The sequence below is a fragment of the Nasonia vitripennis genome, chromosome 4 (assembly GCF_009193385.2).
Source record: "Nasonia vitripennis strain AsymCx chromosome 4, Nvit_psr_1.1, whole genome shotgun sequence".
Lineage (NCBI taxonomy): Eukaryota > Metazoa > Arthropoda > Insecta > Hymenoptera > Pteromalidae > Nasonia > Nasonia vitripennis.
The window spans coordinates 13,633,102-13,660,285 of NC_045760.1; the positions used below are offsets into that span (position 1 = coordinate 13,633,102).

Below are 27,184 nucleotides of genomic sequence, written 5' to 3' on the forward strand. Positions count from 1 at the left end.
TGCAAATGAAAAGCAATCAACACCGCTGGTGAACAGCAATGAAGCTAATTCTCCACGTTCCACACCGCATACTGTCCAAAAACAAACGTTACTCCGTCATACTCGCCATCGTCTAAATTCAGCACGTGCACACACCTGAAACTTCTGCTAAGCGACAAACTTTCCAGGTCTTATACAATCTCTCTGTCATTATACAATCTGCTGGGATATTTTTGTCAAAGCGCTCGCAGTCGACTGGCTTCCTCTCGGCTAAGCAGGGAATAATTACTATTCCGGGCGAATTCGCGGGCGGGGCCGCAGCGCAAGTTTCCACGCGGCGAAAGATGACAAAACGAGCGCAAATTTCCCGAGCTGGTCTTTGATGCGAGTTGCGCACAAAAGACCTGAATGCAGCCACGCGCGCGCAGTGGAATTAGAGGAGGAGGTGGACGTGTACAAGTTGAATTAATTTTTTGACTGCGCCACGTTTTGAGACGGGGAACGGGTGGTTTGATTAATTTCCACAAGGATGCGCAGGGAATGATTTCGTTACTCGCCTATAAGGTAAAGTTGCATTTTTTATACATCGTCTATAATAATATTTGAATAAAGGGGGATCTCTGTAATGAAATCATCTAATAGCTGATTAAGAATACTTCATGCGTGAATAAATAAAGTGTACTTGATGAGCAGCATAGGAAGGATTTTTCCGCTCCTTAATCAAACGTTAGTATTTAAAGTTTTCTTCTTTTATTGTTTTAAATATATTGCAGTTTTTTTAATTTTCAAGATTTTCAAGATCAAGATTTTGTTTGTTATTCAAATTGCATTGGCTTCTGACTTATAATACTTTTAGTATTTCGAAAGCATATACTTACGATTCTTATTATGCATATCGAAAAAATATTTGCCTGACAAGTCAGCATACTAATAAAACACACGTCTACTGGAGCCTTCCGACTATAAAACACAAAAACGCCCAACCTTGAAAATTCAACACGCATCACCTTCAACAGCACAAAACGGCGGCGTATTACCGGTAAAACCCAAAAGATCCCTCAAGAAAAATGGGTAAAAGGAAGCGAGCTTCGAGGTGGATATAACTCGGCGCGAGAGAGACATCCACAAGCGGAGAGGAATTATTCAAATGCCCGCCTCGCTTAGACGGAAGCATCGCAAATTGCAGACTTCCGCGGCGGCGGCTGCTGCGGCACCTGGGACCCAGCGAGCCATAACTCTCTTGGTTGCGGAGCGAACGGCAAACGGAACCCGCACGTATCGTGTGCACCAGGACGACTCTCGTCCTCGAGCTCCGAATCCCAGTTGACTGCTCGTTCGTCTCGCACTTGATGGCGCTTTTTTCGGCAGAAAATCTGGACGCGAAGCCTGGTTGTAAATCGCCGGGCATGAATCAGACGGAATTGATTTGGTTGGGAAGCGTTTGAACGCTTGTGAATAGTTATACTTGTACAAAACTATATATGATTGCCATTCAGAATGATCGACTTGTCAAAAATTAGCCTTCGATATTAACTCAAGCACCCGGAGCTTTATAAATCCAGCAACCGCAAAATCAAAGCACACTCCCGTGAACGCACATCGTTCGGTGCATTAAGTCGTCAGAGCCAACTCGGCAAGGGCAAAAATCCCATCCGCAAACAAGCATCCGTCACACGCCATCGTATACACGTTCACAAAAGGAGAACCGAACCGCAATCTCTCTCGAGCCATCGACGCTCGCGCGCGCGATACAATAACCCGAAGCGACCGCAAAAAAGGCGCACCACGAACGAGCGAAGCATCATTTTCTCATGACCGCTAGCTCTCCCCAAAACGATTCGTCATCACGCTCTGACGCGACGCTTTTAACTCCGCGAGCGAAACTGTCTTCACTCGAATGGAAATTCGCCGTCAGTTATTAAAGCAGCTGTCTTATTATTACAGCCGGTGCCGATGTGTTGTTACATCGCGGTACACGCGCGAGGATGAATTAAAAGGTGTTACGTGCGCTGGACAAGATATTTGCAAACACTGGCTGCAATTATATATTATGTTGTAGTAGTGGTATTCTACAATATCCAAATGGTGTAAACCTGGAAACGACAGTGAATTTTGTCAAAGCTTTATCGAACTTTCCCTCAGTAATCACCACCATCGGCGAAATCCAGAAAACAGAAGCCAGATAACAAATACAAGCGCAATTATATGATACGATTCAATTACAAACTCGAGCAGTACGTCTCCCTCACACTCGTGATTTATCCTCCTCTCGGCATAGCCATTGTCGAGCGAGAGACGGTGAGCGAAAACACGCACACCTGCAGTTTCCACGCGCGCGGCTTATGATAATAACCGAGAATTGCTGCACTGTCGCTGCCGCTGACGCCGTTCGCGTTTACATGCCATGGGCGGATCCGAGCGCATTGTCGCTTTCTCGTCGTCGCTCCGCATACGGCGATAAAATCCATGATGATTTCACGGCTGATTTCCGTGCTTCTGGAAAATTAGACGTTAGGTTGGATTCTTGAGGTTATTTAGTAAGGTTTCTTTTAGTATATGGAATACATTTCATGATTACCGTTTTGCGTCGAGAGAGAATCTATGGAGATTCGGATATTTCCAAATTCGAATGTAAACCGATCCTAGATCAGCGGGGTAGATACAGCGTGAACCGTTGTATTTGCATGCAAATGAAAGAGTATTCATACGTTTCCATTTGTTCCGTGTATAACGAATGCAAAAACCATCGTTAGAACTCCCATAAAAATGTAAACAACAATTTTACCGTTTTTCTTTTCTAAAGCATCAGCGACGCACGAGTATACCATCACTGCGGTAACGCAAAAACATTCCACAGAATCGATCGCATAAGAACATTTTAATAAATTAACATCGAGCCACAGCACTCCGGCACTTTCCTCCCAGAAACAATTACCCAGAGACATCGGGTGCACGAGCCGCAAAAGACTGCGCAGACCCACGCGCGTACATGGAGAGCCGAATAGCAGCTGAAAGAAGATGAATAGAAAGGAACGGCACTTTTTTCCAAGGTGCACTTGGCACAGTTCGCGAAAATGCCTAAAACAATATATAGAGTGCTCGCGCGCGCGCACTCATGCGTCTCTTCCTACGCGAAAGTAGTTCACGATGCAGATTGTGTCACGTGATCTGCAGCGACATACACAGACTGCGAACTGCGCACGAGCGCGGTAATTACCGTTAATTGCGCGAGGTGCGCGCGGACACGCTGCTGGATGCAATTGTTGATTTTAATTGCCTGCCGGCTCTTGTGAATGCACGTAGATATGCGTATTAGAGCCGCGACTGCTGACGTGGAGGTGTATATGTATATTCTGAGGGGCTTAAGTGCGTGTGTTCCGTTGAAAGTAAAACGAGTTTCAAAGATTGTTCAAAAATGCCCTTTCTGCGAAAGGTAAAACAATCGCACATTTGTCTTCGATCCCTCTCGATCATTCACTCGCTAAATCTCTCTAACGCTCGATCAGTCACAGATCGAAGATACCTTGTGATCGCATCGATCGAGATGACTGCACAGGCATCAAGCAAAAAAAAACAACTTGAACGCGCGAATCCTCGCGGAAAATTAGTCGCGAAATCTTGATATCCAACTCCGCATGATGGACCGACTTCGACTTCGCGAACTTCAGCTTACTACACTCGCGCGCATGTCGTGGCCATATAACGTCTCTCGTGCACATCCGCGGAAACGAGTAGCAGCGCACGCGTGGGCGCCTTATTTGAAAACGGAGCCGCGCGCGTATATATAATTAAATTCAATGGGGGTATACCGCGCGCGCGTGCCTGTAATTAACGCGCCGAGAGTTTTCCATCTTGGCGATTTATTTACGCATATACGTCGACGGGTCTGCGCATCGAAGAGCTGGTGATACGCTTTTTTTCGCTCGTTATTTATATTGTATATAAGTATCGCGCGCGTCGTGGGAAGATTTTTCGCGATCGAAGAGAAATCGGCGAAATGCTTCTTTTGACGAGTTGCACGGCTGCGGCGGCGGCGCAGTGATTTAGAGAGATATTTCCCGAGTTTTCGAGCCTGATGTATTAGCCGAGGCAGCTGATTAAGCCGCGATTTATTACGCGAGGCTCGTTGCACCAGGCTATACACGTATGCGCGTGTAATTAAATAATTAAGCGCTATTTTCTTTTGTTATTTCGTTAGATTTATTTATTTCCGCGAAGAAGTGAAATTTCATGCGACAAAACAACGCTATTCATCTTCATCTGCAAACAGCATGAGAATGCACGTACCCACAATGTACTACGTCTTCTAAAATGAGTCGACTGAAGAAAAAATCGCACTTTCAATACACACAATGGAAATGCCAACAGCAATACATATCGATCCGTTTCTCCATGCGTCATCGCTGTACGCGTCGTTATTTAATTTTCCCGATTAAATCGCGTACCCCTGAGCCCAGCACTGCACACATACATACACACATGAGCGTTCGCTCGTCCCGAGTTAAAGTCGATTAAAGTCGATTAAAGTCGATTAAAGTCGAAGCGGTTCTCGCGCAATCTCCAACAAATTGTTCGGCCCGAGTTACGAAATTCAATTACGGCTAATAGGATGCGTGCATGTATACAGCCACCTACTTCGATGGTGCATATATTTGTATGTGTACGCGTGCTCTCGCATATAACGAGATTATTATAACGGATCGTTTTGACGCGCGGCGTTTGCGATAATTCGAGGCCTCGGCCGATCGGCACTGCGAATCACGATCTTGCGGTATAGTGAAAGGGGGATAATTTAGCACCGCGTTTGGCTAATGCTTTTCGGCATTGATTGACGTATTGCACTCCGTTATATTGTTTGATTGATATATTTGCTTGAACAAAAAAAATATATATATATATATATATATATATATATATATATATATATATATATATATATATATATATATATATATATATATATACGATCGCGACGACATTATTAGAAATCGCTGACGATTTTTTCATAGGCTTTTTAATAATTTCTCCGATGAATAAGTTATCGGAAGTTTTCAATTTAAAAGTCGATCGATTTGAAGGTGATCTATTTTCTGACAGGGGAAAACCACGGTGAAATGTTTTTTTTTTATCGAACGATGAACGACCGAATGCGAATCGAATAAATTTGAATAAGTTAACGTTATCCTTTATCTCGACTGCAAAAGTTTAATGGATATCGATTGTATCGCCGCGTGGCGGTCAGTATAAAGCGAATCGAGAGAAAAAGACGCCGTCGGGAGAAATTGATCCTGTTACATATAGCATTCACGTTATTTAGCGGGAATATAATATAGAATCGATCTGTTTCATGATTCCTCAATGAATATTAATTCCGAGGGCATTTTCGAGACGAGAAAATTTGCCCCGTAAATTCCTTACCTTTTGCAAAACGCTGCATAAGAGTGTCTCAGACGCACACGTCTGCAACGCGAGCAGCGAAGACGAGTCAGCGATAAGAGTCCGCCGAGCCGTACTACGATGCATAGCGTCCAAATGCATCGTAGACGTTAGCTCAGTAGTTAGAGCACAGGCCTCTGGCTCTCGGGCCCGCGAGTTCGAGTCCCGTCATCTACTTTTTCGCTTTCGACTCTGTCTCCTCTCCGTTTGTAACAAGAGGCTCGCGATTTCAATTCATTAACGGCCTATGCAGCGAACGAATGTTTGTAAAGCTGTCGATCGAAATTCCCGTGTATTACATCAAGATTTTGAATCTATGCACATTAATTTAAATACAATGTGACAGCGATTTACCGCTTGGAAAATTTGTTTTATGGACTGTTTTCGAACGAAAAGCGCCAGACTGCAGCGACTTCCTCGCCGATACGAGTATCGTATACGCGCTGGGAAATGTTTTAAACATCGAACAAAATAATCTGTGTGTATAGGTATTGTAATGTTACAACCATACGGCGTGGAAAACGAAGTTTCTCTACAGTTACATGCAAAAATTCAAGCGGAACTTGTCTGCTCCACGCAGCATATCGAGTAACGCGTTAAAATCAAATTGATAGATAACGAAGCCGATGCAGAGGGCATCCGTACATACAAGCCGCAAACGATCGCGTATAGCGAGTAATTAACGGACAAAGGAATCAATTTCAGTAGAGCACTTACTTTCATCTTCGGCTACCGACGACGGCAGCGTATGTATACCTACTCTTTTATCGCTCAATCGCCTCCCGAGAGTCGTGCTCTCACTCGAGCCTTTTTGCGCGCGATCATCGCGAGATCGCGGAACCCGTCGCGCAAATTAACGAAAGGAACTGGTTACTCGCTTCGCTGCGGCTTCCTCCTTTTTTCTTGCATCCGCGACTTCGCCGCCCGCCGCACTTGGGAGCCTGATCACTCCGGCTCTTCACTTTATGGAGGTGTGGATTTCGTTCTTTTTTTGTTTCTAATTGGTTGCCGCACTGCAGGAATGCGGAGAGTGCTTTCTTTCACAATTTCAGCTGCGCGACTCGACTGCACTTTGAAGTTGCTTTAGCTCTGATTTTTAACATATTCGGTTATAAATTCGAGCTCGGGTATTAAAAGATTCTTCAATTATTGGTAACAGGAATCACGCCGCACCCTCTTCATCCGATATCAATACAACCTTCGCACAACCCTATACCATGCCATCGTCGGCACCCAATCTTAGCAGTGGTAGGGGTACGACCGCCAAAAATTACGATCAATTAGAAACTCTCGCGCCTGCAGCGCCGGTGTATTTTTATAACGACGACGTACTCGCTCGTGCCCTCTGGCCTAATAACGATAATGGAGATCCGCGCGCCGCAATTAAAAGCTTTATATCGGACACTTCGCTCGGCTTTTATCGTAACTCGGCGCCTGGATTTCACCCTCGTGGCTGCTTTTTTCGGGAGGCCCTCTTGGAAGAATAGCTTTAAGCCTTTAGGGCCGACTCCGGGAGTCGTTCTGCGTGATGATCGTTTATTGGGGCTGAGTAATAGTTTGTTTACGCTTTTATTGCAGCCGCGCGGCGTGCGAGAAAAATCTCGTGCGAGGGTAGAAGTAGTTTTTGTTGGAGAAGTAATGAACATTTCGGCTGTGCCTTTTATCACGAGAAATACGAATTCGTACTTCTCTCATTTTTTATTTCCAAGACTCGAACAAAGATAGACTGTCGAGAGGTGTGAAGTCCAGCCGAGAAATTCTAAAGTCATTCATCGGAGTCACAATAGAGCATTAAATTAATTGAGAGCTCTCTGGATGCAGCGTCTGGAAATAAAAATAACCGACAGTATATATTGAAAGCCAGTCTTCTTCAGATGCGCGTCTTCGTTAATTACGTAAGACTTGTCGCGCGAGCCCTTAATAAGCTCGCATATAATAGCTGCTCTGGCCTTTAATTAAATAACTCCCATTTTCTTCGAATACCCGCACGCGCGATGAGTTTCACGCACAAATGAACCGTCGCGAAGGCTCGTAATTATGCAATAAATTCCATGCATATATTTAGCAAAGTCAATATCAATGCGATATGCGCGGCAGCCGAAACATTTTTCGATCCTGCGGTGTATTTCAACAATTTCTGAAATTCAATCGTTCGAGTATTAAAATCAAACAATTTAAAGAATTTCAAATCTAGAGATAACCACGCGTCTATTTCCAAAAACATGCGTCGAAACTTCACCCACCGTAACTTGATCCCAAAAAATAGACGACCGACGTATTTATCGATGCCTCGCGACATAAATTATCAATTTTTATCCTCTGGTTAATTTCCGCGTCGCTCGTGGATCGCCGAAAATTTATTATGCACGCCAGAGGCGGACGTCGCGCGCGCGCGCGCTTTCTCAGCCGCGATCTTGACCGCGAAAGGGACTATCGGTACTTTCCGACGATTCCCTGCCGTTTATTGAGTAATGGACCGATGAGATTACCTCTACTTATATTTCTCCGCATGCGCGTGTACTTGCACGCGCGGGACTTTCCAAACTCTTACTTATTGTATACGCGCCCGCGCGAGCGGCTAGTTTTGCAGTCGGAGGTATGATAAATAATTCGCGTTACATTATGGGATGGGCAAATTCAGCATTTTCCGCGTTAATTGAGAATTATACACGCTGTTTATTTATTGCGCCGGCTGAATCATAGCTGCGTTTACAAGAAACGATTGCAATAAGCGAATAATTATTTCCTTGTTGTTCTTGTGTATACATAATGCTCGCATAAACGCACTTAGGAATGTGTTTCTTTTTTAGTGGCAGTGATTGATGCAGATGTAGCATCGCGTAATTTTCATCTCTTGTTTTTAAATCGTCTTTATCGTCTTTATCGTCTTTATCGTCTTTATCGTTTTTAAATTGCCTTTATCAATTTGACAAGTTTTTTTTGCCTTTTTGGCATCACAATCAAGCGAGTAACGAGAACTTAATCTTTGTGTGTTACAGGTACGTTTCAACCGTTCGAAGATCAATCCCGTACTAAGAAACCCAAACATTTCGCTCGTCATAATCGTGAGTAATGAAAACAGTGAAACTTAGGCAGATATATACCTGCCATTACAACAACAAAAATACATCTAATTCCATCTCTCATGTGTATATATATGTAACTCTCCTTATAAAATCAACACAACCCCTCCTCCAAAATTTTCTCCAAAAAACACACAGAGACGAGGCGACGCATATATATCCATAAGTCAACAGCCGCGAGAGCACTCGCCCGCTCGTGAGTAAATTAATCGATCGCCATAGCGCCAAACTCTCATCAATCGTCGTCTGTTTGCCTTCGTGAGAATTTCGCACAGTCCTCCTTCTTTCGCCAATCGTCAATCACTCGATTGTCGCCCGCGCTCTACGCTCTTGGGCTAAATTGTGCACATATCAAATCAGAAGTGCCACTTTGTTCAATAGTGAGCGGCTGCGGGAAATTTGCTGTCCCGTCTGCTTCTTTTTCTCTCATAACAGATAAATATTCCCGCGATTGTACAATGTTGGTCGATAGGTCGGAAGGAGAAAATTCGTGTATGCTAACGTACCTGTTTCATAAATAACGCCTCGTCGATACATACGCGCACTCGCGTATGACGTTAACTTGGTTTGTTTATGTTTATTTTTAAAGACCGTCTTTTGAATATAAATTTTCTGAATTAACATCGGAAAGAGGCGCGAAGATTTACGTCGCGAAAAATGATATTCCCGCGCGCTTCCTCCCGCGCCTATTCGCGCGTACAGAAACTCGATAAACTTTCTTGCAAAACGCATTTCGCCGACCGTCGTTTTTCGCACCTTGCCTCTATCTGGCTTTAAACGCAAGTTTTTTATTCGCCTCATCGCGGTATTTTCTCCTCGCGCTTATAGATGCAGGAAAACGCAGGCTGAACTCTCTGGCCTTTCCAGGATGTGCATCGCAGAGGCGTTGGCGTGTCGTCGGATAAACACGTCGGTATAATTGCGTTACGTCCTCGACTTTACGGCCCGAGTCTAGAGAGTTATTGGTTGAACGATAGGGATTGGCCGGTGCTGGGAGGGGGAGAAAGAAGTTTCGGAATTTTTTTTTTATGAAGCATGGAACTTGCGGGAGAATTTGTATAAGTCGATTATGTAATTTCGCGTCGGGATTACATTATTGACGATCATTCCTGTCAAAGTTTCAAGCAGTTATAAGTGATTCCGTCATGCTGTGTGTGCTGTTGGGATAGTTCAAAAATTCATGAAAGTTTCCTGTACGTACACGTAACTCTTTTATTCCAGCATCGGTAAAATACTATATAGAGGAATTGAATTTACACTCTGAGAAGACTTTTGTCTCGAAATCACAATACGGTGAATCATCGGACTAGATTAAAAATAGATTTTCTGTGGGACCTACCTACGGGAAAAAAAAGATTAAAGAGACGAGTATACGAGCCAAAACGTTTCGGGCGTCATCGGTGTGAATGAGTTGATCAAATAAAAATTCTTTGATTTGAATTTCAATGTGCGGTAGCGAAAGTTTCTCTTCGTGCTTGTGCTTGATACAACATCGATTCTCCATCTTGATCATTCAATGCAATTATAATTCAGATCTTCAAATTAACTCAAGTTTGAACACTTTCTTACATTATACGTTATCAAAAAAAAAAACCCGTCCCCACAATGAAACACACTCGCGTAATACCTGCGCAAGCTCTCCCTTTCTCTCTGCGTCAGAGGAGCTTACGCAAAACAATGGGGGCGAAGCCTAAGTCGCTTACGCCGACGCTTTACTGCCGGCAAGTTTCAAAGGAATTTCCAAACACCTTCTTCTTCCTGCCATCTCGTGAATTTGCCGCCGCCGAAATTGTCGAGAGAAAGAGAGAAGTAGCTTAATTGCTCGCAGCTTGCGCGCGCATTTAATATGTATTCCTTTAATGATTCATCGATTGAGGGCCGAGGCTGTACTTTAGTACAGTTTGAAACTCCAACTTTATTGCCGTTGAAATTATTTAGTTTCGTTTGTGCTCCGATCGTAGCGGCATGTTGCACATATTTTCTCGTATCTTTTGTAGAAATTCATCTTGTATCGCTTATGTTTATTCATCCTCTCTAAATCTCTTAGAGTGAAAAATCACTCTAAACCAGTGATAAATCACTCTAAACTTTCCGCCAAAATTGAGTCACTCGGCTTCGAGTAATTCCTAGCTTTTGAAAAGAGTGATATTTTCACTCTTTGCCATGGGTAGGGTGATTTTAGATTTGCAGGTTATGGTTGAGGTTAGGTATTGCAATTACATTCGAGATGATAAAAAATGTTGGAGTCTAGAGCATTACACGCATCTAAAGTTTCCTAAAAACACAAAGTATTTGTTATTATTGTTAATGTCCTAACCTACCTTCTTTATAATAATGCAAGTATACATGCACATTGCATACGTATACACATATATGTATGTACATACGAATCGTAAATATATATTTTCATCTCACCCCAGGCACCTTTGATATCATTGTCGACATCCTAAATTGTTAAAAATACTGCAACATACACTTTTGCACATTTTCTAACGAAGCACGTGTTGACGAAGAGAGGGCTCCTTATCAAGTGACTTACTCTTTAAAAAGTGATCGAACAAAGACAATAGAAATCACTCTACAACGAGTAACCTATAGATAGGGACTTCATAGTTTTCACTCAAAGGCGAGTCATTCTATGAACTACTCTTTTTTAGAGTGAAAAAATCACTCGAACAGATTTAGAGAGTCCGAAATAGCCATACGTTAAACGCGATGGAACTAACGGACAAATTGACGCGGCTGCGTTTTGATTCAATAAAACCCGACCAACATCGACAGTCGATTAAATAAACGCGATATAGTCAGCGGCAACTACACTATTACATGAACATCCTCGCACCCGCGAGCGAATCCGTTATGCTGATAATGAACTCCTGTCAGAATTTAGAATTATGACAATGAGCCCGCACTCGATGTAATTCCGCTATTCCAAAATGATTCTATTATTCGAGAACCCACAACAATGGCGTTTTCGAAAGAGACGCGAATAAGAGACAAAAAAGCTCACTGACTACGTAAGCGTCGAATGAAACAGTATCGCACGAATTCACTCAATCGCCTAATTTATTCTCCTGGCGATACCCATTATTATGATAATTTCTCTTGTCTGACTTCCACCGTCGCTTCTTCTTCTTCTTATTCTCGTTTCTCGAGTGTCTCGTCGCGATGGCACACAACTGAATAATTTAATTTTTCTCTTCGGGCGGTCGGAACTTTTTTTCTCCAAACTCGTTTCCGCGTTACATCAATCGTACGAAACGTTACGTCTTTCAGCAAATATGGTTTCGTGATACTCGAAGCGCAGCGTTTCGGATTATACCCGCACTGACTGATTTACAGCCGCTCACATATCAGTTTCGCGCGTTACCCGAGCCGCCGAAATTTCTTCCAGGCAGTATTTTTTTATTCCACTTCCTATATAGTACACGCGCACGACTCTCTCGCGAGATTGATCACCGTTGGACGACTTCAATCATACGCGTAACTTATGTAAACATAAAACGCTTTAATGGGCCGAGCCTCAAGGAGATTGGCAGTTCCTGCTGCGGCGAACGAACCATAAATAAATACCAAAGACGCGCACGCGCGCTTATATCCAGGTGTATATAAAACAGTTAACTCGAACGCTGCGGCCTTTTATCGCTCGTATATGTGTGTATATGTATATACATACATGCTTCGCATTTACGGGATGCGCGCATAGTTACAATATTCCAAATTTTGTGACTCTGCATAGCGTATAGTATTACGGCGAAATTTTCAGCGTGGAATGCCGTTGCGCAATGAAGACGTTGGTGCGGCGCATTCCTTTGAAATATTCTTAAATAATTCTGAGTATAAGGATCGAATCCAATCTCAAGAATGTTCGTAAAAAAACGATGCATTTTTAAATTCATATATCCGACTTTCTACTCTGGTTATATAGGTCGCGACTTACTCTTATCTCCGAAAGACAGCAGACGCCGGCAATTCCGTCATGGTTTTATCAATATTTAAGCCGCGTGACGTATTCCGTGTAGCCACTCGCTTAGCAGTCACGTCCAGACAGCTTTTCTCGAAGGACACCCCTTTTTCCGTCACGTTCGCCCTGCACGAGAGATAAGAAAGTCCTTTAAACCCTACGCTATCTCGTTTCGTTCTTTTTATTGTTAAATTGTGAACAATATAAATCCTCGTTCACCTTTGAAATTCATTTTTAAACGCTAAAAATATATATCGCTCAAAGTTGAACACTTAATAATCTTTCTTTCCTCATATTGTCCCTATACCAGTTCGTAATTCTCTCCTTTCGGCTAGTTCCCTCTTTCCCCCCAAGACTTACCGAATTCATTTCCAGCGGCGGTTACGCACGATAAAAATACCACAAGAGCCGGAGAGCGATTATTTATGCGTCTTCGCGAAATTAGCGCGGTAGACCTTATGTTAGACGCCGAAGACTTTTGTTACACGTTGCGGGCTTGAAACCGAATAGTTTTTTTATCTCGGATAAACTTGTTGTTTTTGAGGAAGCGATCAGATTTGCATAATGGCCCCGAATTGCCATACCGTCGTATGAAGGCAGAATTAATCTTCATTAACGATTTCATACCCCATAAAATTCGGACGAAATTGCAATTTAAACGCTACTGTTCGATGAATAATGCATCGAGAGAGTGTATGACGCCACGATTAAGTATAATACACAGCAAATATCAGGCGTCTATTACGGCGTCGGTGCCTTTAACTGGACGCGCAAATCTTTTCGTAAATAAAATTAAGGGACGAATTTAAAAAAAAAAACAAAATCAGCGACAAACTAGGCCATCGTTGTGGCATTTAGCTCGAAATCGATAGCGGCTAAGAAGCTGCTACCGGTGTTATTATAATAAACTTGGACGAGCGACAAACGCTCGGACAAAACAGGCGAGGGGTAGGGCAAAGTTGGCTGCGCTACTTTCAGGGGGTTGGAGCCTGAAGAATACGTATCGGGAATTCAAGATAAGGGATAGTTGGCTGCGTTATCTGCACGACCTTTTGGCTCAACCCAGTTTTGCGCCTCAGCAAAAAATCGTATACTCTTGTATAATTAATCAGTCACGATAAAACATTGTTTCGTTTGCTGATGTTAAAAAGTAAATCATCGCAATGGTCCAGGTCGCAAAAATGTTCAAGGTATTCTAGAGAGAGCCGTGTACTCGGCGCTTTACACGAAGGAAAAAGACAAAAAGACGCCTCAGAAAGGTGCGCATAACGAGGAAAAGCCTCGGGGAGAAACGCCTCGAAACCTCTTCTCCTCGAAAATTCCGGAAGCACGTACAGAGCTACTGTCTTTCTCCTCTCTTTCTTTCTCCCCTATAATTAACAAAGTATATTCCAGAGTGCTTAAAAATAAGATCCCACGATAAACAAATAACGGTTGACATTGCGAACTTTCGGCTCCGGCTTTGAGAATTTTCCCTCGCCGAGAGTAAACTTCTCGCGTTTTTCCGCGCCTAGCACGCGACTCATTAAAGTCGAGTGCGTCTACGATACGAGAGATGCACGAAAAAGCTCGACGAGAGAGAGAGAGGCTCCGTCCTTCACATTTTTCTCCCGTGTACACTTCTTCTCTGCACGGAAGGCTTCGTCGTCTTGCTTTTATTATTACTCGCGGCCCTTTTGCGCGCCGAGACCTCTGAAGATCGCGTCACACGAGTAATTAACATACCGTTATCAATTATGCCGTGTGACAGACATTCTGATACCGCGATTCGTACGTTTTAGACAGCTTTTTGCAAGTGGTGATAATTTACATTTTTTTTTTAAGTTTAACAGAGGTAATTGCAAAATGCAAACGGCGATCGATCTTGTCGCGGAATAAAAAGCTCGTATCGTGGAATCGAAAAATTAATATTTCAACCGTACCGCGGTACTTTTCATTCATCACGCCGGTGCATTGGCAATATTATTTAAAACCCGTTTTTTAATCACGAAATACTCATCTTGTCTCTCAGTGGAAGACGAACGAAAAGGAGAACATGAGCGGTTCGAGCAAGCGTATCGTGCTGTATTAAAATGCGACTTCTATGCCGAGCTCAACTGAACCCGAAAAAATGCAGGAGTGGGCTTGGACGAGGAAAACAATGCGAAATTAAAAAAAAAAGATCGCGATGAATATTAAACGGCTCCGGCCATAAGCATGATGTAGAATCTTATCTATACATGAATTTCTACACAAAACATAAATATCTTGGTGTATAGTGTTTTTATTTATACTCGTACTGATTGTATTTATTCAGAAATTATATAACAGCGTATGAATTACAATAGAGTCAGTGAGCGATAAGTTATAACAACCAAAGACTGAGAACTCCTACGTATGATAAAACGAACAGCATCGTCCCACCCCCAGACCCCTAAAGCCGGCAAATACGACACGGCATTTAATAAACCCCAGCACTAAGACAAAAAACCAAGTCCACAGCCGGCATAGAGCGCGTGCGCGTCGAGGTTATTCACCCCTGGTACGGTGACGATGGTGGGGGGGGGGGGGGTCGGTTAAAAGCCACCGACTGCAGCACGCCATACACGTACAAACACACACCCCCCGTGCATGTGTTCCCCAAATTTCGATCGCTCGAGTGCTATAAGATCCGCCTGCACTTCTTTCCCCCTTTCTTATACGGTATAGTATACGAATGTGCGGCGATTTTCCGTCTCTGTCGCGCTTTTATAATGTATGGCGCGAGAGCAGCTGGATTATCGACGCGTATATGTATATATGGAAGGGAGGGAAGTATGCGGTATTGGTTGGTTGTTATTTTTGAGATTTTTGTTATTGAATTTGAACGAATCTGATTTGGAGATTCAAAGTTGGATCATGCTCGGAAAGTCATCAGAGTGCACGGAATAGATAACACTGCAGGCTAAACATAATAGGTATAATGTGATAAGGCAAAATAAGATTTCGCTAAATATATGTATTCAATTCGAAGAACGATATCTTACGAAAACAAAACCTAGTCCCGCAATCAAGCGATCCCATCGCACTAATAAACCTTCCCCGTGTAAACAGTCCATAAAATCCACGTATACAACACGCGTTCACCTTGGCACAGAGCGCCATAAGGCCTTAATCACACTACAAATAAATTTATACAACCCCCTCTGCCCTGTGCATAATGAAAAAGGCCAATATGGGCCGCGGCGAAACCGGACGTGAGACAGCCTTCGGAAATATGTATATACGGAGAGAACGAGCAAATACACACGGGTGCATGATTCAGGGGTTGCGAGACGATATTATTGGCGGGAGAGTTTGGCTCACGTAAGAACAGATACACAGCGAGAGAGAGAGAGAGAGAGAGAGAGAGAGAGAGAGAGAGAGAGAGAGAGAGATGCTCTCGAGCGGAGGTCGTTAACGTGCTGACCAAATGTCGGATATACGTGTGCAAGCACACGTTACAATTACGCAAAGAGGTATAATAAAAGCTTGCACTACACTGCTTAAATGTGATCAATTCGAGTATCATGTATACGTGTGTGACTCAAACTCAAGCGTGGATGGTTTTATGGGTAGTAAAGTTCAACTGCGACACGTCACGATTTTTTGACACCGGGGGGTATGCGAGGCAAGAGGTTTTTCGGAAATTGCACGCGATTGGGAGATCGAGCTTGTTTTGCTTGCAGCTTGTTCGGAGCCGTTTTGCTGGGCGAGTCTTTTAACGAGCTTTTATTGTCTCCTGCTTCGAATTTTTTCGTACGAACTTTCTGATTTTTCGTCTCTCGAATCTTGAAATCCGAATCTCGATTTTTCTCGCCGTAAATATTTTGAAAAAATTTCGAACAAAGAAAATCGCTTCAATGTTTTCGTCACACGTACCGCGGTGACGAAATAAACCTAGTGCCCTTTATCGAACCTTCGATCTCTCGGATTCCGAAAAGCCAACACAACCCCTACATCAGTAGTAAAACGATCTCACCTGTCCAGAAAAACCTTCTCTCCCTCTCACCTATACAGCCGGGCGTAGAGTAATTACCCTCTCGGTTCTTCTCGATCACTCGCGCCCTCTACGTTGATCCCGTTGAGTACGTCGCTCGAGAGCGCAGCACGATTTTCATGCGTCGATCGGATCGCCGCGGATTTATTTCGACGATATCACTTCACCCTGCATGTGCACCGACGAGCCGTAAAAGCTCCGATAATCGCTGCCACCTCCGCCGCCGGTTTTATTTCCGAAGCGGTTGTAAAAATGATAAGACGTGATGGGAATCGAGTCTCGCTTCCTCCTCGATTCTTGTTCTCCGAGAGTTACGGTAACTCCTTTGGTTTATGGTTTCGGGTTATTGCGATTAGGATTTATGAGGGGCGAGAAGCTCTTACACCTTTCCATTTTCGGGAGAATTGTACGGACGTGTTTAAGAGCTGTTGGATATAATAAAGATCGGTGTGTTGATTGATTTGGATTTGATTTATTTTCACTTAAGCTTTTAGAATATATTCTTAAAACATCAGTTATCGAGCTACGGTAACAAACTCTATTATGATATATTCGTCAGCAGGCCGAGGCGGAAACCCTTAAGCCTACCCTCAGAAAAAAAACCGAACCCCTCACGCATCAGTACCTCATCCCAAAACTATATCTCCTCTCTTTCTCTCCGATGTCTATTGATCAAACCTCCACGCTCACACACACACGCGCAGCCAGTCGATCGAATCACATACACATCAACGCGACGACTCCCCTAAAAGATATCCCAAGAAGAGACGCAACGCAAGACGGGGAAAAAATTTGGCCTGCAGTGAATCCCCCTGTGCAGTATGGCGCGAAGGGGAGAGTACTAGCTCTCCGGATCAATATTGCACAGGTAGAGAGAGAGGGAGAGAGAGAGAGAGAGAGAGAGAGAGAGAGAGAGAGAGAGAGAGAGAGAGAGAGCGAGAGAGAAGCGAGCCGCTGCCTTCCTCCACGCCTCTTTCGCACTTTCCGCTTGCTACTCTGGCTTATTTCTTTTCTTCGGTTTTTGCTTTTTTCCATCCGAAGGACGAGAAGGTACGCGTTAGGTAAATTCTGAGTGGCGTGTACAACTAAGAAAAGATGCAGAGTGTAGTCGATTGACTTGATAAGGCCGTGTTGTAATTTTAGTTCTCTCGTTTAAGAAATAGTTTTTTTTCCCGACACTTTATCCTTCAACAGCAGAAGAGAAAAATCCAAAGAGAGTCCTGGGAACTATTCGACGGTATTACCATAGGGAAATCCCCAGCCGTACGTTCGCCGCCGCTGTCAGAAGCACGTGTTTGTCTTTCTCATATCGCACATTTCACCCGCGTATAAATGTATATACCTATACCCATTCAGCCGTAAAAATGACCGCTGCAGCAAATAACTTGGACTATATGAGCACTGAAAGAAGTTATTAAACTGTGTGCTCAAGAAGAGCTACCGCTGTTATCTCTAATCGTAGTTTCGATTGTTCGCTTGATCGAACCGCGCGTTTAAAGGCAGAGTTTCGCCCCCCTTCTCGTGGAAACTCGCTCACTATCGTCGAAAGTTTTAATGGGAGTTAGATTAGACGCGTCCTTATTAGATGATGATATAATTTCTTTCGATCATAATTTTACGAAAGAGGCGGTATAATAGCGATAATAACGATGGCAATTCTCGATTCAACGACTTATTGAAATATTCTTTTTGTTACAGGTACGTTTCAACCATGTGACGATGTAACCTATGGCTTAAATCATTCGAATGCAATTCTGCAAAATCGTGAGTATAATAAAAAGTACTTGCGTTACGTAGATTCGATGTTTACACTTACACACAATAATTCGAATTCGTTCGCATCACAAGGCGTCATTGTTAATGCTCGTATATGATTCTTGAACTTCCTCGCAACATAGGTCGACAGTTTTTTGTTTCTCCTCCGAACGCTTGTACAGTCGCGACGAGGCACAGAAGTTCAAATCTGCAGCTGAGAGAGAGAGAGAGAGAAAACGGGTCTGTCGTGCTCTTGACACTTGTGCAACGACGTTGTGTGCCTTGCGCAACTCACGCAGTCGCGCAATTGCTCACGATTTCAGCGGCTTCTTGCAGGTCTAACGCTCTGATGAGTTCGAATCACGTTTTTTCTCGAATTTCGGTGCGGTCTCGTGAACGTTGTTCTCCCGTTTTCGAAACTCCGCAGAGGTCGTTGTAAAAACTGATTACGAACGTATCGCACCTCTCGTTTTGTATATATTCTCATAATGATTTTCACGTTTTCATTACACTGCATTTTGAAAACCAGTTCGTCCTCTTCATCACTGATGCACGTGCGGCCAATTCGGTATCGAAAGAGCCCAACCGATAACGAGAATCAGTGCTCTAGCCCTATAAATTAGTAATCGTTGACCAACTGAAATCTGGCGTACTCGTGTGCTTTTTCCTCTCCGCAAAAGCCAATCTTCCAGCAGGTGAAAGTATATAGCGAAAAGCCATTAGCGAACTTTGCGAACTCGTCCTTCATCGCGCCAATTCTAATCTTTCGTCCATCCACGCACTCGCCGTCTCTTTCTCTTCCAGCGCAGAATTACACACAGAAATCGTTTCCCTCTCTCCCTCTCTCGTAAGGACAACGAGTTCTTGCGAAAACCCGGAGCCTGTTTGCTCTTCGCCTTCTGTTGGTTCGGTGGAATTCGTCCAGCTGCTCTAATGGACGTGGATTTCGCGTCTTTGCTTTCTTTTCTCGGCGTTTTTTTTCCAGAGACGAGTTTCCGAGCGAGAAGATTATCATGGTAATTACCGGCGGTGATGTCGCTGCTCTTCTTTCGCAAGCCGATTTGATGAGTTGAGATTTGGCTTGTCTCTTTCTGCTTATACGCCTTTTACAAACTCTTGATGTACCACTGGGGACCACAAGTATTCCTCAGAAAATTCACAGACTTTCTGGAGATCGCTAAAGTGCATTACATTACGCTCGAACCTGTATAACTAATCCAGAAAAAAGAGTATAACATTGCGTGCTGTAACCGCAACATCTCTATACATCAACGACCCACATTCATCGAAAAAAGCAAGGAGTCATCGCACCATTCTGTCTGTATATTTCCCGGCGGATATCTCGCGCTGAAAAAGCAAGATTGATCGACATTACACCGCGAGCTCGATTAATCACTCGGGTCTTAAACTCCTCGCGTCTCAGGGAGCATCAGGATACGGCTGAGTCTCTTCCGCGTCGCGAGTATTTTCTCGCTCGGATGAGGCGATAGTCCTGGGATTAAAATGTAAATTGTTATTCAGCTTTTTGAGGAAGATATTGATTGATCGATCGGATGGGGGGTGTGAAATGGATTGTGGTAAAGTGCTATTCGATCAATTTTTTTAATGCAACGCAGGGTTGATCGCTGTAAAGAATTTTCGCCAACAGATGGATCACTTTTAATCTGCATGATGATTTTTGTAAGCGTTGCTTTATCTCTTCTTATAGTTATTTTCAGGTTTTTTTTCGCAATGGTAAAAGTGCTTACGAAAATCCACTATACCTAATTTAACCGAAACTATATACATAATACCTTGTCGATCAGACAAATTAGCGTTCGAGACTGGCTTGGATAGGTTATGTAAATACACAGCGGAGAAACGGTGCCCAAGAGACGCGCGGGTGGCTCTTACGCGAAGACGTAGCTGCAACAACAGCTGGAGCAATTAGCCGACTAAACTCTGGTGTTTTTAATCTAATTGACGCTAAGCAGTTGCGTCAACCGACTACGCGCACAGTAGTCGTAGTGCTGTTTAACGATTTCGTTGGCACTGTCTTTCGGAAATTTTTTCATGCGGGAATCAAAATTGTTGCGCGTAAAAAAAAGTGTGGTCAATAAATAATGGATGCCAGATCTGAATTCTTATGGAGATCCCTTTCTAAATCTGCAGTCATTTATCTCGCGAGAGTATGAGAGAGAAAAATCTCGCTTCTCGCGGAAGCTATGAATTTTTAACGCCGCAACGGTACATACAGCTGCGTTTACCGCTAAGCTTTAGGGTTAGCGGACGCTTTTGAAATTTTCTCTTTATATTATAGTCGAGTGGCGCTTTTCATTATTTCAATGTTTTTAATCGCGTAAAAGCACGCCGTCGTTAAATTCTAGTAATCAAAGCGTTTACTTCTTTCAATATAACTGTGATGAATTAGCCACCGAAATGCGAATATAGTTTCTCCTCATTTTGTCGAAAAAAAGGGTAGGAGGAAAGCGAATGGCCTCATTAATTTATATCGAGAGGGATCAGGGAGAAAAAAAAGATCTGTTAATCCCTGCTTGCGCTGAATTATTTCTTGGCGGCCGTTAGAGGGACTGTCAATGATTCTACTTTCACGAATTCATCCTTCACTGCTGAATATTTCAGACTCAACCCTTTGTACCCTCGTGAAGATATTCAAACTTTTTTGTTTCGCAAGTGCACGTTCAGTGTATATCTCGATTATTATTTTATTTTTCGAAATTTATAAAATATATAAAGTAAATATTATGATAAAGTAAGCGATAATTAGGTGCTATCTTGGATTAAGAGAGACGATCTTAAAAATGAAATATACATTTTTCCTTTATCTTTTCGTGAACCGCCCGTATAATATACAAGCGTCTGAGGTTGCATCGTACATATAATCGCGAGCGATGATCGTCAAATCGGCCGTTAATCTCCCGCAAACGCGGGCTAAACAAAGAGATATCTAACTCAAAAGAGTTAAGGGAGAACATTGATGAAACAGTATGCGGCGGAGGGAAGTTGATTAAAGGAGGCACTATATATAAGGAAGTGAAGTTGTATCTTGTAGGCTGTGTGAGCAAAATTTAATTTAAGTTTCCTGCCATATATTGAGTGAAAATTATTAATTAAAAATTTTCATTTATTCGACAATAACCGGGCAATGTAGAGATTTCTATGAAAAACATCCGAGGCATTTCCAGAGAAAGTCGTATAACAATGGAATTCAGAATATCTCAAAAATTCTATGCAAGAAAAATTTAATTAAATTTTTCGATTTGTCTGAGAACCGTTGACTGAAATTTAAACTCCTTGTACAAAATTAATTTAATCAAAAGCTCCGACGCATCTCCCGAAAAATCTTTGATCCCGCCGAGATCGCATTAAACCCATTACGCCGCAAAATCATGCGAAAAAGCAGGTCAACCCCATCCCTTTTTCCGCCATTAAATTACGTAAAACCCTTCGATGGCAAGTATTCCCTCCCTCATCCCCTTAAAACGCGCTGTACCCTCTCCTAAAAAGCATCAGACCCAAATCCCTCGCACCCTAAGACGGGAGCGGCAGCAGCAGCAGAATTAGAGCATAGAGGGACTCGAGGGGGTCGAGCTAAGAAAACCATACAACACACGCATACATACGCTCGGAAAAGTGCACGGGGGGTCGTTGACCCGGCGGCGCGTGCCTGCCATGCGGGGGTACGCAGATGACGTAACGATTTCGAGGCCTGCTGTTGTGCGATGGTAGGGGTGGGGGGGGGGGGCATGAAAAGTGGAGGCTATGGAAATCGATGCCGACATGTGTGCGTGTGCATGTGGAAATGCAAGCCGGGGCTTTTCCCAGTGTCGGCTGAACCGGTCTGTGGTGCGGTTGCTCTAGTCTTCTCGTGTAGTTCCCGGTAGAGTTTTGGCGTCGCTTGGATTTTGGAAATTGTTGAAAGAGAAAGAGAGAGAGAGAGAGAGAGAGAGAGAGAGAGAGAGAGAGAAAGAGCGAGAGAGTGAGAAAACGTGAGAGAAGTGGATATTATGAACCTCTTGGAGATCGCGAGGTTCTTCGACGAGGAGTATGGAGGTAGGGTATATTCGTATATTATTTTGTGTTCAGAAGCGCGATCGAGTCGGAAGAAAATCAAATGTTTGAAGCTCGTATTTTACAGTTGTAGTAGCGACGATGATAGACATATTTGTTTGCAAAGAATAAAGTTTAAAGTAGTAACATTAACTTATAGAGAAAGAAATGGAAAATATCAATCCAACGCCATGAGAATTCAATTTACAAACGAGCCCTCTATGTATAGGTATAGCAATGAAACCGCGCTCCTTGCTCCTCAGAATTCGCAGTTCGCACGCCGTCCGATCATTACGCGCGGTTTCGCCCTCTCACGTCCTGATGGTCCGGCGCTTCCCCATCTCTCTCACACACCGGCCAGAGATAGAGACTAAGTATTACACATACAAGGGCGCGGATGCGGCTGAAAAGGTCGCTTCTTTCACGGATGGCCTGATTAATAATTTCCCTGGCAATTTTCCGAGCCGCCCCTCGCGCGTCCCTATCTCTCGCTCTTTCTCATTTCTCTCGACCCTCTCTCTCTCTCTCTCTCTATATATATATATATATATACTTTCGTACTCTGCTGCCTTATTCGGCTGATGCTCTCCGTGTAAGCTGCCAGCTTTCGCTCGTTCTGGCATTACGCTCCTGTAACTCTCTGCGTAATTTTCCTTTTTTCTTCAAAACCTCGAGCTTTCCAAGAAATATTTTTCGATGATGCCGTCGATCGCCTAATCCGCTATATAATAATATGTCTAAAATTTCGTGTGCGTACGCGAGCGAGCGCAAGCGTGCTCGATGAGCCGGCCCTTCTCTCCCCCATCTCCATCTGCGACTCCCACTATATATATATATATATATATATACTAACTTATAATGTACACACATAGAGTCGCGTGGCTGTTCTCGAGAGGGTCGCGCCCACCGCGCTGCACTCGCCGATGGAAAAGTTTTCTCGAGTGCGCGAACCTGAGCCGGAGAAAGGGAGCGCGAATTACGCGTTGCTGCAGTCGCCGAGAAAAATTTTCTGGCTCAAAGCGCAGCCGCGCTGAAATTACCTATACGTATACGTATGTGCGTGCTTTTATATCGTTCGATATAGTTCGACGACTCATTTCGAACGAAATTATTGTGTTACGTTCTAAAAATATTTATAGAAATCGACGTTACCTTCGTTCGCAAATGATAATTCAATTAGGTTAAGAGCTCTCTCGAGGGATTGCAAAATCAACGACGGGGCAAATGACCCAGAGTAATTCGTCAGAAGCGAATCCTTCTTTTTCCAGAACACGGAGCACGAATTAAGAGCTGGAAGCTAATTTTCACATCTGCACTCTATATATAATTTCGCGCAGCGAATAAAAAACCTTTTCAAAAATTAAACATCCAGTTTACAATTCACTTCCTTTTTTCGTCGCAGCCGAAGAAATCAACGCCAGCGAAATTTTCTTCTACGCTTTCAAGCGTCGAAAGCAGCTATATTTATACTCTTCGTGAAAAATTCAACCACCCAAAATCAAATAAATAAAAAACTCTCGTATACACAAGTCGAGAGAGCAACCGACTGAAACAACCTCGAGACATCCTCGTCGAGAAACTTTGACTTCTCCCGATGGATAAATTATTGCGCAACAGCCGCAGTTTTTCGAAGATCGCGATCGTGACACGCGCTTGCATACTTCCATTACGCAACTTTCAGCTGAAACGTATCTTCAAGTTTTACCGACGATTCTTCAAAGTCGATACTTCACGGCTTGATTCCTTTCTTTTTCGCCAACGAAATGCGCAGACATCGCGCAGAGCTGAAATTCTCTTTGCACCTTGCTCGCGCCGGGAGAAAGACGGCTGTAGGAGAGAAGTGCATCGCGGTCGTGCCAGGGTTCAATCGATAGTGCGCTGCAGCTACAGAGAGAAAGATGGTGGGAGGGCGATCGGTTGGGTTTAGGAGGGAGACAGAGAGAGGGGGAGGGAGGGAGGTTACATCTGGAGGAATTTCGCTTTCCTTTGTTCGCGAGGTTGTTTTGCTGTTGGGCGTGATTGTTGTGTAAGAGGGAGATTAATTGACTGTGGCTTAGAGGATGCGTTTCGTCGATTTGAACGCGTTACGCGGTTACTGTCACTACTGCCGAGCTGTGTTTACTTCGTATTACAATTAGTGTTTGAAATATACGTCTGTCTCTCCGTTGACTTTGAGCGTCTTGCGCAACCGCTTATAAAACATTTATCGATAAGAGAAGTTTTCTCGAAATCGAAGTGGATAAAAAGGCGAAAAATGACTTTAACGTCGATAAAGGACCCTCATCCCTTTCACTCACCCTGTACAGATAAGCTCGGCGCACACACTGTTACGCGGCAAGAATGGCCGTCTTAATTCGTCTGCACAAAAGCGCGAAACGGAGAGAAAGGAACCGGAGGGGATGAGCAGGGATCAGCGCAGCTTCAAGGTGACCTCGCGCGATCCTGACTATACCTGATAAGACCGAGTATTTTGTTACGCCTGGATACACTTCTCCAAAGACCCATTACCGCTTTGCTCTGTGTATTTTTTGCAAAAGTAAATTACTCATCAAACAGTACGGTGCGTTTCGCTGAATATTTCAGCAAGCTCCTCGCCTTTGGCTCATCGCGAATTTCAATTAGTACGTGAATATTGACGCCAAGTGATTGAGTGTGTACTTGGCCTAATTTAGAATCTTTCCGATTTTAATTTTCAGCGCATACTGTATACACGGGTATATTAAACGGAATTGGCGATGATGAACCGCACAGCAATGGCCGTATGCGTGTTATATAGAACAACGAAATTCTCTCTGTTGTTATCCCCATATTGGAAACTTAATTACTGCTATCTGCTGTTCTGCTGATGCCGAGGAATTCGAATTAATGAGATCACTCGACGTTGATGGCTTCGCTGCGTCAATGTTCAAACAAGATTTTCCATAACGCCGCGAGCTTTATCGCGTTTCAATTTTACAAAAAAAAAAAAAAAAACACCGATGCATAACATAATTGTTATATGAGAATGAGTTAAATACGAATTCGTTAAACAAAAATCATCCTCAGTCCGTTTTTGCCAGATTAAAAAAATTTGCCTGAAATTCTCGACTCGTTTCCCTAATTCGTCGTCTAATCGCGTCTGCAAGCTTGCGCGCGTTTACCCAACGACTGTCGCGAATCGACGCCGAGTAGGATGACGAGCCAACGTCTCGTGCATCTGCTCTGATTGCCGAGTCGTTGCGGAATGAGAAAGAGAACGAGGGAATGAGATGGAGGCTCGACGCTGGGATTAGGGCTTAATTCTCCTTAGTCAATTTATTCATCTAGTATAGAACTTGCAGACGAACAAAAATGTTTAAATAATTTTTGAATTTTATATTTCCTCGTGTCTTATTCTCATCTCAAGCGTCTATACATAGGCCTTTGCACACGAGTGAGGAACCGTACAGTATATACATATAGTTCCCTTAGGAAATAACCACGACGTCTTGGCCGTGATATCTAGTATGCGCGCGGCATCGTTGGCACTTGCTCTCCGCGCCTATTGAATCGAGGCAATTTGCCGTTTTTGTCCTTTCGCCGCCTATAGCCTGCTCTCTATGCCAAAGTATTTGCATGACAAAAATCGCCGCAAACTACATACGACTGTTTTCGCTTCGTTGGGACGTCCATTGTGTTACAGAAGCAATGAGGTTGTCTATCAAGTCTATCTATTAATGTGCTTCTAACTCGAGGAACTTGATTACTGTAAACGTTTTAATATTTTGCGAGAGTATCGAAGCGGTTGATCGTCATCATCGAGTTGATGCTCCACAACAAAACATCTGAAAAAAAACAACGTAATCATCTTACTGCCACACCAGTCGATCCGTCCTTTCCCGGAAAGTCAAGCGCGCGATTTAAAACCCCACTCGTACACACACCCAACCGAACTGCTTCAGCTTGCACAAGGCACACACGCGCGCACACACTGAGAGCGTGTCGTTCCCCCATCCGCCCGCGCGACGAATCCCGCGAAATTCAAATTCGCGAAATTGCAGAGGCGCGCCCCGGCCAGTCTCTCTCGCTCGCTCTCGGACTTCCGCATAAAAACAGCCGACGCTCGCTCGCAGCTCGCTCTCTTCTTCCTCCTCTCGACGACTGTCGCATTTTTCCGTGGCACCTCGAGCCGGGAGTATCTCCCCGGTCGTTGACACTTTCATCGCTGCGCTTCGACCGGCAGGAGCTGCTCTGCTCCGATTTTCTCGCTCCGCAATCCGTACAGTGTTTCTTTCGTGTTTTTCTCGACGGTGGACAAGACATGGCTACGCATTACAGGAGAGTCGAGCTTCCCGTGAAACGACGTTACAGTGAGTCGCTTTCCGCTTGTGAAAAATCAGTGAATCTCTCTCGTCGGGAAATCGTATCGTGTTCGTGAATATCGCGGTTATGCTTCGCTTTGCATTACACACGGCAATGAAAACACTGCACGAAAGTGACAAAAGTGACGGAGAGTAGAGCCGCTGACTAACGGCGACCGTTCGCTTGAATTTTACAGGCAAATCCCCGTTCTTCCCGAGCCTGGACGACCCGGGCAGTAACCTGCTGGAGGACCCGAACTCGGCCGGTCCTCTCGATGGCGTTGGCGTGAACGTGAACGTCGGTGTTGGAGGCATCGGCGTCGGAGGCATGAATGCGCCCCAGAACGCGCCGCTATCGTCGCCCAGCCGTAGCAGTCCTCACAGCCATGACAGCGAGACCGGCGAGAGATTCTCCAGGAAGGTTTTCGTTGGCGGCCTTCCGCCCGACATCGATGAAGGTTCGTTTATTTTTTGTGTTTTTGTTTTCGTCGTGCTGTTTTTATTTTCAAAATTAATCTAATTTTTATATAGTTTATTATCTGTGTAAGAGTGCGTGCTCGATCGAAAGTCTGATATTTTCTACGAAACTTCATTTTTGTTA

The 27,184-nt window shown here is 43.9% G+C and overlaps 1 protein-coding gene across 8 annotated transcripts in view; it reads left to right on the forward strand.

The window, feature by feature from the left end:
* LOC100119636 (cytoplasmic polyadenylation element-binding protein 2) overlaps positions 1-27,184 on the forward strand; it is a 155,599-nt gene that overhangs the window by 122,405 nt on the left and 6,010 nt on the right. For 4 of the 8 annotated variants that reach the window (XM_031929012.2, XM_016988726.3, XM_031929013.2 and 1 more), the window contains 3 exons: positions 8,415-8,480; positions 18,158-18,223; positions 26,781-27,041. In XM_031929012.2, coding sequence (XP_031784872.1) covers positions 8,415-8,480; positions 18,158-18,223; positions 26,781-27,041 — 393 coding nt within the window. The remainder of the gene's footprint in view (positions 1-8,414; positions 8,481-18,157; positions 18,224-26,780; positions 27,042-27,184) is intronic. The other 4 variants (XM_016988724.3, XM_032599224.1, XM_016988725.3 and 1 more) reach the window with 2 other exon arrangements.